This window comes from Paramacrobiotus metropolitanus, unplaced genomic scaffold, assembly GCF_019649055.1.
Source record: "Paramacrobiotus metropolitanus isolate TYO unplaced genomic scaffold, Prichtersi_v1.0 Parri_scaffold0000056, whole genome shotgun sequence".
Lineage (NCBI taxonomy): Eukaryota > Metazoa > Tardigrada > Eutardigrada > Parachela > Macrobiotidae > Paramacrobiotus > Paramacrobiotus metropolitanus.
Genome location: NW_026570276.1, coordinates 906,394 through 921,283, shown reverse-complemented (window position 1 = coordinate 921,283; position 14,890 = coordinate 906,394). Strand labels below are relative to the sequence as shown.

At 42.7% G+C, this 14,890-nt stretch overlaps 2 protein-coding genes and 1 long non-coding RNA gene across 3 annotated transcripts; 1 reads left to right on the top strand and 2 right to left on the bottom strand.

The window, feature by feature from the left end:
• Nucleotides 1–585: 585 nt before the first annotated feature.
• Nucleotides 586–1,894, bottom strand: LOC129592870 (uncharacterized). The gene is made up of 3 exons (XR_008691015.1): nucleotides 1,749–1,894; nucleotides 1,610–1,660; nucleotides 586–1,507 (listed from the first exon to the last, which is right to left on the bottom strand). It is a non-coding gene; the product is annotated as an uncharacterized LOC129592870 (long non-coding RNA).
• Nucleotides 1,895–6,042: 4,148 nt separating this feature from the next.
• Nucleotides 6,043–11,714, top strand: LOC129592802 (galactose-3-O-sulfotransferase 2-like). The gene is made up of 4 exons (XM_055488922.1): nucleotides 6,043–7,038; nucleotides 9,475–9,889; nucleotides 10,512–11,038; nucleotides 11,226–11,714. Exons 1-4 carry the CDS (start codon nucleotides 6,875–6,877, stop codon nucleotides 11,443–11,445), a joined length of 1,326 nt encoding a protein of 441 aa, XP_055344897.1. The 5' UTR covers nucleotides 6,043–6,874; the 3' UTR covers nucleotides 11,446–11,714.
• A 577-nt stretch (nucleotides 11,715–12,291) lies between these two features.
• LOC129592831 (uncharacterized) lies at nucleotides 12,292–13,523 on the bottom strand. Its single transcript, XM_055488959.1, has 3 exons — nucleotides 13,334–13,523; nucleotides 12,976–13,237; nucleotides 12,292–12,626 (listed from the first exon to the last, which is right to left on the bottom strand). Exons 1-3 carry the CDS (start codon nucleotides 13,442–13,444, stop codon nucleotides 12,292–12,294), a joined length of 708 nt encoding a protein of 235 aa, XP_055344934.1. The 5' UTR covers nucleotides 13,445–13,523.
• Nucleotides 13,524–14,890: the final 1,367 nt, after the last annotated feature.

Here is a 14,890-nt window from a genome sequence, read left to right as displayed (position 1 = left end):
CTTCGTTAACTCATTTATATATTAACGGGATTTTTTTTCGATTATCGTGGTAACTGAAAACGGTTACCATCAATAAAACCAGATATTGTGGATAACCGTGAACGATTACATCGTATATTTTTGGATCTGATTTGGATAATTGAAAATAATTACATAGTATACCCTGCTAGCTGATGTGAATAACTTCTTACAACCCTAGCAAAAAAGATGGATTAATTCGAATATTGTTTAATTCCTACTGTGCTTTTCTGAAACATTCAGATTTTTTCTTCGAATATCGTTGTAATCAAATACGTGTAACAATTTTTCGACCTAGTTGACGATGACAAATTGCTTATATTTTTTTATTTCTTTTTGGCGCCAGTGTCCTTTTGCAGCACTAAACAAATTTATTTTGTTCTCCTGCTAGCAGTGCTTTCTCAAAAGTAAACGAACGAATTTTGTTTTTTTTCTTGATTTTCTTTATCGTCATTCAGAACACATATGTATGGATATTATTGAGAAATCAGCTCAGGCATCTGCATATTTTCCGGAAGAAGAACAGTTAAATGCGCGCGCTGTTCCAAGATAGACTCTACTGCAGCAAGGTTAATATTGACACAACCTTCATAACAACCAAAATGAGAAATTCGCGTCAGCGTAAGGTAAGAGGTCGGCGGTTTCTTTCGCAATTTGGTTTTCGTAGCAAATTTGCGGTACCAAGCAAAGAGCGTTCCACTGAAACGTCGGTACGGCGCTGTTGGTACATCTTTTCCTTTTGTTGCATTCACTGCGGTCGCAACATCCGTGTACCATCCACCAGCAAACAAATACTTCAGCAACACTTGGAGTTCTTCTCGGTTGATTTCCAAGACACTAGGTTTCGTGAAGAAAATTAACATGGCGTGGCTAAACCATCCGTCCCAGTTTGTATTACCGCCGAAATACATGAGCAGTTTCTTGGCCTTTACATCCCACGGTACGCCTCGCAAAACCTCAGGTATCATGTCATGCACGATCAGGGTCTGGTTCGTACGAACCCATGCCAGCGATGCGGGTTGCAGCAGCGACACAGCAATCGCTTCATCGACCCAGTTGTTTTGAGCACGTCCTTGTCCAAGAACCGTAACAGTCGACAAAGCACCAAGATCATAAGAAACCGCGTTGCCACCTAACAAAAAACAGCGCCTGATAATGAGAAGCAGAAAAATTGTTCACATTAAACAAAGGTCCAAGAACTTACTAGTAGCATAATTTTCAGGCATGTAATTTTCAACGAACTGCTGCACCAATGCTGTGTTCAGACGTGAAACAACGATACAATTAATTATTTACATAAAATTGATTATTTTTAATTATTTATTCAGTAATAATTTAGGATTTATCACTGGCCCAAGATCGCAACAATTAGAAATATTTTTATGGGTTTATTGTTCTACTTCACCGTTTTGTGCTATAGCAGCCGCACTCTCGCCAGGGTGTCCATTATGAAGGCTTTGCATACAGACATCTTCGATAACTTGATCTTCTGCGAATGGGTGTTGCGAATAGTTTTGTAAGAAAACAATTGCAAACCAATAATTCGTTTAAAGAAGGTATGTTTTTGCGTTGTTTCTGAAGGCTTGCTCACCTGCAGAAATGTTCTGGTTTCGTAAACCTTCTTCTGAGGACCCTTTCGAAACTACATCGAGAAATTATTATATACAGTAGCGCAGTTTTGAAAACCAATAAAAAAAAGAATAGGAATTACTATTGGCTAATCAACTCACGTTGTGTAAGCACACGGTTTAATTCATTGAGGTCCGAGGTTCCAGCGATTTGCGGCCAGTCCACCTCAGCTGCACGCTCATCCAACCAGCTGCTCTCTTCATTCTCCCTTTCAACATGTTGGCTAGCAGCATTGTTAGGTTGCGAGTCACCTATCGCTGCATCTAACTGCGAGATCAGATCATCCAATAAATCGTCCATGGGTATACAAAACCATTAAAAAAATGTAAAGGTCACGAAATACATTGCAGTAGGCTGACCTTTTATATTATCCGGGAGACGGGACTTCCGATCAGGGATAATCCTACCTAATCATACTACGCTTGGCAACAGTTATCGTGGATCACCGACATCAATAATCCTTGTTGAATTGTAATCAAAACCAATTATCCGCATTGCACCCATCTGCATATAAAAGCAAGCAAGGGCATCGATCCGGTTCGCTGATTTTTATTCTCCCTGAAAATTATTGAAAAATGTTGCTTAAGGTGTTCATCAGTTTTTGGGTTTGCTAGCGGTCTTTGGGTTAGCTAGTCTTCGGGTTTGCTGGCGTATGGATAGCCCGCCTCAACGGGGCTGTTAACAATCACAGCCCTCCGACCCAGCAGTGAATTGTACAGCAGCGATGTTTGTAGACACCGCAATCTACCACCGCCTTGACATTTCGATTTTCCGACACTGTGTCACCAGTCGCTCCCCCTATTTTTGCTCCTGCACGCGTCCATTTTATTCTCCCAGTGATAGGAGGGTCGGTGTAACTGCGATAATTACGGTATGTGTTGTACGCTCTGTCTTCCGTACGCTAACTGGACAGTATGCATCCTAAAGTACTGTAATAATACGGTAGTACTAAAGTACTGTGTAAAGTGTAGTATTGTTGTTTGTATTGCGTTCACAGAAAGGGACAAATTGTACAACAGTACCGAATATCTTGGTGACCTTACTCCTGTAAATGTTTCCGATCTGTAACCGTAACGTATGTTAGCAAATTTGTACACAAAAATTTTGGTTTCTGTCAAATACAACGATCGACATGGTGTGTTTCCAAATATAGTGAGAGCATTTTGTGAAACGAAAGCATTTTACTGAAGCAACACTGAACCAGTGCAGCACAGCCTTGGATCCGAATGCTAACCATGGCGTTGCCATGCAACCAACGTGACAACAGACAGACAGACAGCAGGAAGACGTACAGAGTACCGCTCCGACTTCGAAAATCTAACTTCAAGTAAATTTTCAATTTATCTTGCTTGCTCAAAAACTAACAATGGCTTCAGCCAAACAGTATCACTGTTTTACTAAAAGTTTGGTACAGAATGACCTTTGCACCAAAACGTTTGCATCTGAAAGAGAGGCATTTGAACACCTTTTCACAGAGGTCAAATTTGGTTGTTGTGAGAACTTGAGAGAAGCGGCGAGTCAGTCTATCAGCGCCTACACCAAATCTCGCAAGACCTTTGTGGCCAAAGAGGATGAATGCCAGTTACTCGTGAACTGCTTCAAGCCGGTCATGCCATTGTATTCAGATCATATTGATCTTATCATGAGAAGCGTAATCACCGCTACAGGACATGATGGGGAAGTCTTGTTCTTCGGTTTTCAGAGCATTTTCGACCTCAAATCCTACCGGGATTTGCGCAAACTTGGCGCGCATATTGGGAAACCTTTGCTGACTAACAGCAAAGCTTTCGATGCATAATGAAGGCTGACGCTGTAATTTTTCCGTTTTGTTACGGAGGTGACACCATCAACAGTGCCAAGCACTATACGCTGGTTGTGGTTCTGAAGAACAGTAAGCGCAACATGTTGGTACATATACTCTTGCATTGTATTATCTTAAATATGTATAATATAGAAGGCCCACATTGCTCAGGTTCAGATATTCGGGATCTTACAAAGCCTATGTAGATTTTTTTGTGCAATATGCGCAGAAGATAACGACTGGTACCGTGTGTCATCACGATCCGGCGCTTATCTACGCTTGTACTGTACATTCAAGATACCGCGCTGCATAGCTCCGTTTTTTAACATAGCCGTTCTTATTTCTATGAATCATAACTTATGCACCATGGTGCGCTGCACTGGCGGTATACCAGTCAACAGAGAAAGATGTCTGACTCTTCGTATTGTAGTCAAGATGAAAGTTTTGTTCTTTATCTAATGCGTAATCAACATCCGCAGTGTCGTCAAAACGTTATTGTCGTAGCTGTGTATCACATGGATAGTTCAGGAAAATCTTTCGCCGATCCGTGGTGCCAGTTTCTGGACAAACTGCGGGAGCTGGATCGTGGTGCAAACCCCCAGCACTACCGCCGGCTCGACCGTTGGCGACGCCCTGTGCAGGTTCTACAAGAGGACATTCAGTCACAGGTACATTCCCGACATGCGTGCTATGTTGCAACATACAACAAGGAAAGCGGCCTACTCAGTTCTAAAAGCAGGGGAACAGTATTGTTTAAAGCGAGGTTATACCACCTGTGTATAGGAAACATTCTGTTTCGGTGAAAGGTTAGACCAAGTGCGTTACGTACTGAAGTTATTTACCGCGCGATTTTCTGTTTCAACAGTGTATACTTATGTGATTAGCTAGCTAAACTTGTAGGCGGTGACCCTCGAACTGGCTTGCGGCTTACTGGCATCCAATATCGCCACGCAGTTCTTACTGAACTACTGTATTCTGAAGGTGAAGGATAAGCGATGCATCGATCACGCCGTACAGCAGGTCTTGGATTTGTGCCGCCAGATGCAGAAGGCGGAGCGCAATGGCAGCGTGGATAAACCGAAGCGGCTCTGCGCGCGCTTCGTCGGTTACGCCGGATTGGGTGTTTTCAGAACCAAGTGGGACACGTCACGTTATAAAGGTGCTTAACAGGCGGTTATCAGTGCTGTAATATCTGCCCGCGTCACGGTTCATTTTTGAACATTATTTAGAATACGCTAAAAAGCTGGTGTGGCCTGCGGCGGCAATCAAATGCGTAAAAAGCACCATCATATTTGCCGGACAGCGGTTCTATAAGGTGGAGCACAAAAAGTGGGGACCAGATTTTGACAGTACTGCTCCAGAGGACTACATCCCGAAGCGGTTCCGTGTACAACGTATGCGTTTGCGTAAAAAGCGTAACTGAATTAACTGGATGGAAAATTCTTTGATTGTATAACACCTTATTTTGCTTCGTAAAAAGTGTTGCTTTTGTTTGCTTCATACATTTACGTATATATATATATATGAATCAATAGCTCGTTCTGCTAACCCTGTCTTTATCTTCCTTCCATTTTTTTCGCTAATTTTGTTAACTTTGTTTAAGAAAAAACTGGGTTTTTCGTCATCTTACGATACCGCGTGACTGAGCAGTGCAAATAATAATGGAATACAGACCGTGCAAAATTAAAGTACATACAGTAATCGGTATGCATTAACCTTTGATAACCTTTTCAAAGTGGCGTAAACTGTCCCGTATACAGGAATTGTACTTCCTGTATACCAGGCTATCCCGTATACAGAAAATATAATGCCTGTGTACCACCTTGTACCTTCTACTACTCTGCCATGTCTAGAGTAAAGGCATAGGTAAATCGGAATCTTTATATTATTAAAGCTATAACTGCAGATGATTACACACTTTTGCCATAACTGGATTTTGTTAAAGTTAATTACGCATGTATTGACACATAACTGATGTTTTTCTGAAGTCTGCGAAATACGGTGCAGCATTAAATTTAGCGTTGAGTTACCGGTAAGGCTGAGGCTGTAAGCCGATATCAAACACCTTTCTTCTTCGACGTCAGATGAAAACAGATACCATTGTTGTCGATCTGGTCGGTTGGTTTCGTTGCATAGTTTTTGCTAGGGACAGCGAAAACCTCGTTGACATTACTGTATCTCCTTTTTGTTCGCAAAAACACAAATATTTAAAAGTACGACGTGCATACGCCACCGGAAATATAAGGTAGCCGGCGATTACAGCGAAGTAACCGATTATCCGGTGTTTGTGTGTGTAAGTGTATGTTATGTGGGCAGACGGTAGTTTCTCACGCTTTATACAAGAGTAGCCAAATGTTTCCTCAACAAACACTCTCAGCCGGTGCAGCACCGCGTGATAGTGCGCCCGTTACATTCCCATACACTCTCTGTCAAGTGCAGCTCAATATTACGACAATACATATCCAGATAAATATGCCTGGCGTTATTTTCTGCAGCATCACTATCGCTCTAACCGGTAACACAGTGCGAACCGTTCTCTTAACAAACTGCTGAGTCCAGCAAAAAAAGCAAGCCCGCGCATACTGTAGTCTATTCTTAGTTTGCCAGCCTGCAAAATCCATCTGACGCCGTGCTGCTGTTTTCGGATACGGGGGAAAAAACTGCTGATGCTCCTGCGAAACATTTCCCCCTCTCGTATTCCCTGACGTTATACACAGGCAACTCAATCATCATCAGCGCTCAGGTAAATATTAGCACATCATCACTGACACACACACACTGCACAGCGCTGCACACGTCGCTGGCCTAATGGATCGGAACGGATCTGGTTGTCGGTTCAGTCAACACACCCCGCATTGCCGTTGTTCCTCATGGTCCACTCTTTGACCACGTTTCGCTGTGTGTGCTTGTCATACGGCTTCTTCCGGATTTGGGCCCCGTGTTGATTAATTTTTAAGTGCCCCGACGACGGCAGTGTGCTGTTGACAAGGGGAACGCGTGTATCGACGCAGCGTAACAATAGCTTTGTCTTGGTTTTTTGCTATTCGCACACAAAGCCGGGAGATCGACGGATGCCAGCATCGATTGATGGGGTTTATCGACCAGGAATGACTGGATGAAAACCGGTAATGCTGCGCGGAGAAAGCGCGTGTGCCATCTCTCGCTGATGCCCAGCCGGTGACGCAATCGGATAGCCACCATTGGCGTGTTTGTTCACGTCGTCCACTTGCTGTATATCCACTGCACAGCCAAATCCGTCCCTGTTTGATCTATCGTAGATTCGCACTGAACATAATGGCGCGATAATCGCCGCACTGATCCCCGCAGCTTACTCGGTAAAGAAGAAATAATTTCCCCGAAAGTCGGCTGGATTATGATTTTTTTCCAAGGAAGATAGTATGTGACGCAACGTGGTTGTCATTTGACATGGAGCGATCGTCATCCGCGGTTTGCGGTGCAGCGCGACGCCGTACCAAGAGCTGTCTCATCTCACTGGGCTCCGTGCTGACCGTTGTCCTGCTGTATGCCTCGTTCAACACGGCGGTATCCTGGCATGATGGAGCGGAGAAGAATTATGTGGGGATTATTAGGTAAGAGTTAAAAGAGTGCGTGGTCATGCTGGATGCACGCAGCGGTGTTTGCACAGGTGTGTCTCTTTTCTTCTTCCGACAATGATTAGTACGGTTTGCGACTATGCACCATTCCGATGCCGCTATTGCTTAAAATGTTTTTCTGGATGTGGTATTGTTTGATTACGAACGTAACGTCTGTCTGAATTAACTGGCGTTTTTTTAAAATTATGACTAGAATTAATTTCCCGTTTCATATTTGTGCTGATTTCATAAAAACAATTTCAGAAATCACTGCGCAAAAAAATTGATTATTTTTGCTGTGAACGTACGTTTATTTCTTGTGTGCCCGCGATTTTTTAGTGCAAAAATATGCGAATTTATTTAAAAATGATCGGCTCGTAAAATGTTTTTCACCATTAACAGGAAAGAATTCTCGCAAACTTCAGCGTGCATTGAGCTGGTCAAACGTGCCGGTACATATACAGTGTTGATCGGTTCAGCCGTATCGGTTTGACAAATGCCTTTCTAATTGCCTGGCACTCGTCGGTATTTTTAATCCGATTTATTTTGCTGCACATGCAGGTCTGACTATTTATATTTAGCTGCAGCTTTATTTACATATCCGAACTACTTCAGACAACCTGCCGGCTGTCAAAAATCTGCAGACCATGCGGCTGATTAGGGTGCAGCACACATGTCCATCAGATCTGCGCTTGACCAGAACGCACGAGGTTTATTTATGGTTAGACTAGCGCTAATTGCATTTCTCAAGACGGTTTTATTCATAATATTTTCTGACGAAGCAAAAATAATTTTTAAAGAAGCAGTTGCATTTAATGACAATGCATATTATTTTTATTCTTTTTCTGTAAATTTTGGCCAATATTGCTTTAATGTGTCGATATTTTTTCCCTGCAGTATTAGTGGAGTTACATTCATTTCATTGCGAGTTAATGGTTGCCCAAATTCTTATTAATAAAAATGCGAGGAAATTGTTCTAGCATTTCTGGCATAAAAAGGCAAAACTTCATCAATCAAGATACATTATAGAAAAGCCTATTTAGTTCATATATTGATTAGCGTCCAATCCATGCCGTACTTGAAAGAGCGAAGATGGACACAGATTGTGGCGGAGAGTCCTTTAACCTCTTTTCCTTCTCGCGATCCCAACCGGCTAGAAAACACGCGTCTACGCTATTCCCAGTGCACATTTAACCAGTAACCCAAACATTTAAGACCTACTAATTTTCTCCCATCGCCGCCGGTTGTATGCGGTCCGAGTGGCTTTTCAGGAGAAGTGCCGTGGCTGCACAAAGCTCTAAGGAGCGGCGACTTCTCCTGTCTCCTCCTCCAGCATATCAGCCGTGCGCGGCGTTGTATTTGCTTTTCCGTTAGTGGATGATGGATCGGCGCGCGCTCGCTCTAATAGTGTAGAGCGCACTTGAAGCGGTCACACCGGCAGTTGGTGTTTACCAACCGACTTATTGCGGCAGAAACGTTTTATCCTGTGGCTTGTGTAGCCGGGACAGTTTGTACGTTGGCCGCGGGTGGCCTGAATGATATTATTGTAGTTAGTTAGGCGAAAATGATTGTTGCATGGCACTGCTACCGGAAATGGATTTGTCGTTGGTATACACCAAGATTTTTACCGGTCCAACGCAGACGGTAATATAGCTGGGCATTTAGGAGGGTTCAAAAGGGCAAATCAATCAAGATTAATTTCCAGGCATGTAATATAAAGTCCTGTAGAAGAAAAAAAGTGTTTATGCGAGTCCATATAATTACAACTGTTTTAACAGTTGCTGTATTCACCGAAATATAGCGTTAGCAAAATTACTACTAACGCTAATCTACGCACAGATATGTCGTCCACATTGTAGCTCACATACAACGCTGCATGAAATGCATATGTTTGCGTATTTTATTCTGTCTGTAAATTTTTTCGCTGTGAATAACGGTATTGTTGTAAAAATGTAATTATTGAAAATAACTCTAAAATAATAATCCGGATTTTCCACACCTAAAGCGCTAATGAAATAGCATAAATAAATTAAGTATGATTGTTTTTTATCTAATATTAAAACTTAGGTATTATTTTCCAATTTATTTCTCTGGTTACAGTCGGGAGAGTTGTGACTCGAAACAAATGATCAAAGTAAAAAAAAATTTCTGTGTCATATGTATGTCAATAAAAATTGGCAGCTAAAAAAATATATAAAATTATTTGTTTTTATTTATTTGAAGAACGATGAATGTAGGGCAACTTGAAACAGCACCGGTGTTGTAAGAATAAAGCGCAAGCGCACATATTGCAAGTCATTGTGCGATAGCATACTTTGCAAAGTAAACAGCAACGTATTCGGACGGCCCAATAAAAAGTACCTTAGCGTAACCTTAGCCGGTAACCGCATCCCAGTGGCACTGCAACCTGACGCGTGTTGTGCTAATTGACAGTTACCCGGCCGATACATTCCCCGAGGTTTCCTCCCCCCTCCCGCCCGCCACGGCCACCGTCAGCAGCAACGGCGCGCAGCCGGTGCGGACCTGCCCGGCACAGCGGAATATCATGTTCCTGAAGACCCACAAATGTGCCAGCAGCACCGTCCAGAATCTGCTCATGCGCTACGGGGACGCGCACAATCTGACCTTTGTCCTGCCGCCTGACGGCAACTACCTGGGTCATCCGGCCAAATTCACGCCCAATCTGTCGCTGCCGCTGCCGTCCATGTTCTCCAAGACGGAGTACAATCTGTTCTGCCATCATACACGCTGGAATGAGAATGCGACGGTGCAGTTGATGCCAAAAGACACGGTGTTCGTGTCCATCGTCAAGGAACCGGCTGCCATGTTCGAGTCCATGTACAATTATGTACGTCTTGATCAAATTGTCGTTGCTTTATAATATCATTTAAACTGATACGTGACAGTTTATTAACTACTCCAAAAATAATTTTATTAGTGTAAAACTCGTATCCACTTAGAAGCATGCGCAATCGTTACACAGTTACACTAATCAAATGGATACATATGTGTTTTGCTTTATTTCTGAGACATGAATTTAAATAATACGCAGATTTACTATGTCTAGTGGACTAATAGTTTGTTGGGTGTCTGTTTTTATTATATTTCTCAACCGGTACGTGTTATTTTATCGATTATAAAAACAAAATTAATACTATTATTTTTAAATTAACAGTACGTACACAGTTACACTTGCCAAATAAATACTGCGAGAACGTTTTGTGTTTTCATTTGTGACGTTGTAAGACGCGAATTTTAATAATATTTTTGTACATAAATTTTCGACTTTTCGGTAAAATACTTGTAAGTACAGTTTGGTACTTAATTTGGTGTATTATTTGGGGTATTATTATTTCCTTAGAGTAGATTTTGTTAAATGGTGTAATGGTACTACAGGTAGTGTTTTTTGTTCCGCTTATTTAATGTTTTGCTTACAATTATTTTCATGGTATGTTTTGTATTTAACGCAGGTACGTTTACCGGAGCGGTATAAAGTCTCGTTGAAAAAATTCCTGGAAGCTCCGCACAAATACTACTTTAACTCCACCGTCCGCGATTTTGCGCGCAACCCCATGATGTTTGATTTCGGATTGGACATGGAGGATTTTGAGAATTCCAAAAAAATCATCGAGAAAATCCAGGAGATTGACCGGCGTTTCGCCCTCGTCATGATCGCCGAACATATGGAAGAATCTCTGGTCTTGTTGCGTCAGTTGCTCTGCTGGTCATGGGACGATGTGGTTGTCTTCCGGCTGAATGCCCGGAAGGCGCAGTACAAGGAGAAACTGTCGACGAATCTGCAGGAACGCGCTCGCAAATGGAATCGCGCCGATAGTGCCTTGTACGAGTATTTACTGCAGAAGTTTCATGACCATCGTAAAAATTACGGGATAGAAAAACTGGGGCAGGATGTGGAGACACTGCGGGAGGTCACACGGTCCTGGTATGAGTTCTGTGTGCAAGCGGAGATCTCCAAAAATGACACCACTGATCTCAGGTAAAATTAAATATTCGAAAACAAATAAAGGTTTTCAAGGTTTTCGTAATTTTCAGTTAAATTTTCACAACTGGAAAACTTCGATCTAAAACTTAGGAATAGAAGGAAAAATTCAAAATCAGTAGAATGAAAACTGTATAATAGCACATGAATAAAATGGTATGAAATTAAATACCACAATATGCAGATTTCAAGTCTGGCACCCTGCGGTGAGTGGTTTCCGACTGAGCGCCGCCGGCCTCCGCAACGCCACCTGCATCCGGCTGGCCATGGCGGAAAATCCCTTCACCGATGCGCTGCGCATGAAACTCTGGCCAGTGCAAACGACGCTGATGCTGCAGCGCCGCGGCGGTGTCAGTGATAACACGGCCAAGATAATCGCCCGCACGAAAACCGAATTCTGGTGACGGAAATCCGGTGTAACAGCACCGCGTGCAATGCATCGTGCTGGGAGTATATTGCTAAATTAAATTGTCTCAAGATGTCTGTGATTATCTTCTTCTTTCCCCGGATTTACCTATTTGATTGTGTATTTGCGCTGTGGTAATGGTAGTATTCTGATGATATTCTTCCCTATCTTCGAACCTTTTCTTTTTGCAGTTGTTCCCTTCGCGTTTTTCCATGTTTTATATGGTACGCAATTTGTTTTTGAATTATTAGCGATTAAAGCTGGGTATTTCATGATGGTGGCCTAAACTGTCATATTGCCGTGCTGCTGCTCACCACGGTTTACTTGATCAACCAAATGCAAGCGGTCATCGAAGTTGAGAATTTTTTCACGATTGTTGTAGTTTCGAATAGTCGTCAAAGGTCGTCTTTATCGTAATTATAAAAACAGCAGCAATGAACATTTTTCAAAATTATTTTAGAATAATGGTATTTTTTTGCTGCGCTCCCATTCTGTTAATGACAGTTGGCTTAAGCGGTCTTGTTCAAAGGGCAAAGGCCATTAAAATTGAAGTTTTTCGTGTTGCCGAATAGTGCGAACCGTCGACAATACCATCGTTGCAAAATTCAATTTTAGGGTGATTGAAGTTTCTCGGTTCATCAAGGTGGCCTTTCTTTCAATTTTTCTGTTTTGTTGACCACAGTTTTGTTAGTTTTGTGAAAGGTAAGACAAGTTGACCAAAGAAAAGAATGTTTTCACCCCTGCCGATGATTCAGTAGTTTTAGATGTCATCGTTAGGAAGCACTCATAGAAATCAGTTCGTTATGAAAATTAGGTCTCAAGGAGTCAGGTTACATTATTTTATTTAACCGACAACAGCGATGTTTTGCGGTAAGGTGGCCGCGAAATCGGCCGGCAGGGGCGGTGTTCCTTGAGCGACATTACACGGTAACGTAAGTGCCATATTCCACTCGGTGGCGCTGGTGTCGTTGAAGCCCCGACAGATATCCGCCAAATAAAAATTAACCATGTTCTGGATATACGCTTTCTGGCAGTCAGACAGCAGTGGCGGTTGGATGCGGGTGTTGATCCACATAAACGGCTGATCACAATGTTGGCCGTCGGGATTGGGGGTTTCGCAACGGTACAGGATCTGCAGGAGGTTGTAGTCGGTAAAAAGGTTGATGTATGTCACATTGGCTACAAAATTCAACACTAAGCTAGGATAAATAAGGATACTTAGTTGCACATACACACTAAATAAGCATACTTAGTTGCACATACACATCCATGATTTGCCTTCTTAATTACATACTTTTGAGTTACCCATTATTATGGTTTCATTTCTTTTTTGTTCGTAAGTTCGTGAAGTGCAACTTGCATGCAACGACGTTAGAAACTAATAAAACACATTTTTGTAATTATTTTTATCCACACTAAATTGCTCGGGTTTCAAGACGTTTTCATATTCTACGCAAAAATTTAATTTTTTACGTGATGTCATAAAAAGTAAATGAATTTGACCGAACTGCAGTTGAATCAGCCATACTTATCGGTGCACCGGCACCCGCACTGAGCACCTGGCGCCGGCCGTCGCTGGTCCAGTTGCCTTGCTGCACAATGGCGTCGCACGTCACCGGATCGGTGGGGTTATCTTGTACCAAAAAGTTGTACCAGCGTGTCACCACGTACGACGCCGGCTGCGTGGGGAACATCGCCAAAATGGTCTGGTTGATCCGTACATTCGTGCCCGATTGGTCGGTGGCCGCGGGACCGTTACGAAATCGGTATTCGTACCATAATCCCATGGTCTAACAATGAAAAAGTTATTACGAAATGAACGAGTGCACAAATGAAATATTCTATAACCCGAACGGTCTCACTGAAACTCTTTAAACAGTGCTTACATCTGGAACGGATACCGGCTGACCACGTGGATTTAATGGAACCAGCGGGCACTGACCGTTACATAGCCGCAGTAATGTACCGATTACAGCTAGATACAACAGACGTACCATAATGATGACACAAACAAGAGCAGCAATTTATCTAGTCTAGACTGGATTGTTGTGATTTAACAACCTTACAGTAATTTTTCACACTGATGCTCTTAGCAAGTACAGATTTGTTCGTGGAACTATCATGCTTTACCAATAATATGAAAGACACCAGTCACCACTCACCAGATACAGTCTTTGTCGCACTAGAAACACTCTTTATGTCTGAACACTTTGAATGACTACTCATGCAGACAAAAGTACAAAGGATGTGTATTTACTGTGGAACACAATTGTTCAGTCTTGCTATTTTCTTGTACCGTTTGTCGTGCCACATAAGGTTCTCGAGAGCCGTTGTTTCGTTCGATACAATCAAGCAAATGGCAACAAGTAATACAGCACTATATGTCTAATATATAAATCAGCGCGGCTACAACCGGCAAACACAGCGAACCGAATTTTAGAACGATTAAGTTAATTAAAAATTTAAAATGAGGTATGCATTGCATCCGAAAAGCCGATAACGCTGTAAATCGAAAGTCTGAACCATTTTTTCGTGTTAGATAAACATCGGCAGCAGTCACACCTACCGGCAAACGGACTGCAATATCGCTGGAGTTCTGTGCAGAACAGCGTCCAACTTGAACCTGGAGCGAGTGCTTTGCTCAGACCAATCTCCCGACATTTAATTCGCATGCCGGTAGCTCAGGCCATAGAGTGGACATATTATGGGATTCAGTACGGGTAAAGAGCACACTGGCACTTTGCGTGCAGTACACAAGGTGATGAGGGGGTTGGTGATCAATGTACGAGCAGCACACAGTCCCCGGGCCTGACCACCAGCTCCCTCATCCGACTTGTTATTTAACCCTTGCTCTACTATCTGGAATTTTCTGTGATAGACTGATTGAACAGCTAAACCGTAAATTATAACTGACCGGTTGACGAGCAGAATTAGTGTAAGCCCAGAAAAACTGTTTCAATGGAGGCTTTCATGCCGCACCAAGGTATGCAATTTCCGGTTTGGGATGAGGACATATCCCTCAATTATTTCCAGACTCCTTCAGCCGCTACTGCGGGTGAAGAACTTAGAGCACAAGCCCTTGTTGCTAAGTAATGAAGTCCATGAGAGCAATCACCACCACACCGTTTTTTGTTATGCGAATTCGACTGACATGCATCATTCAAGCTAGAGCCCATAATATAATCAGTATGTACTGCCGCTTTTCGCTATCGCCGGTAATAATCGCACTGCTGAAATGTGCATACACCGCTGCAATGGAGGCTTTCATGGCACTTTGGTGATCCGGAGGCACTTTGGTGATCCGGCGTACGTCGGCAGCATACCTGATTGAACGTAATGTGTCGCATTATTAGTGCTGCAACTCTTTCTATGGTCGTGTTGCAAGTAATCGCTTCTGTTATCGACAGTCAGGATGCCCAGTTCAGTTGGTAATCAGCAGAAAG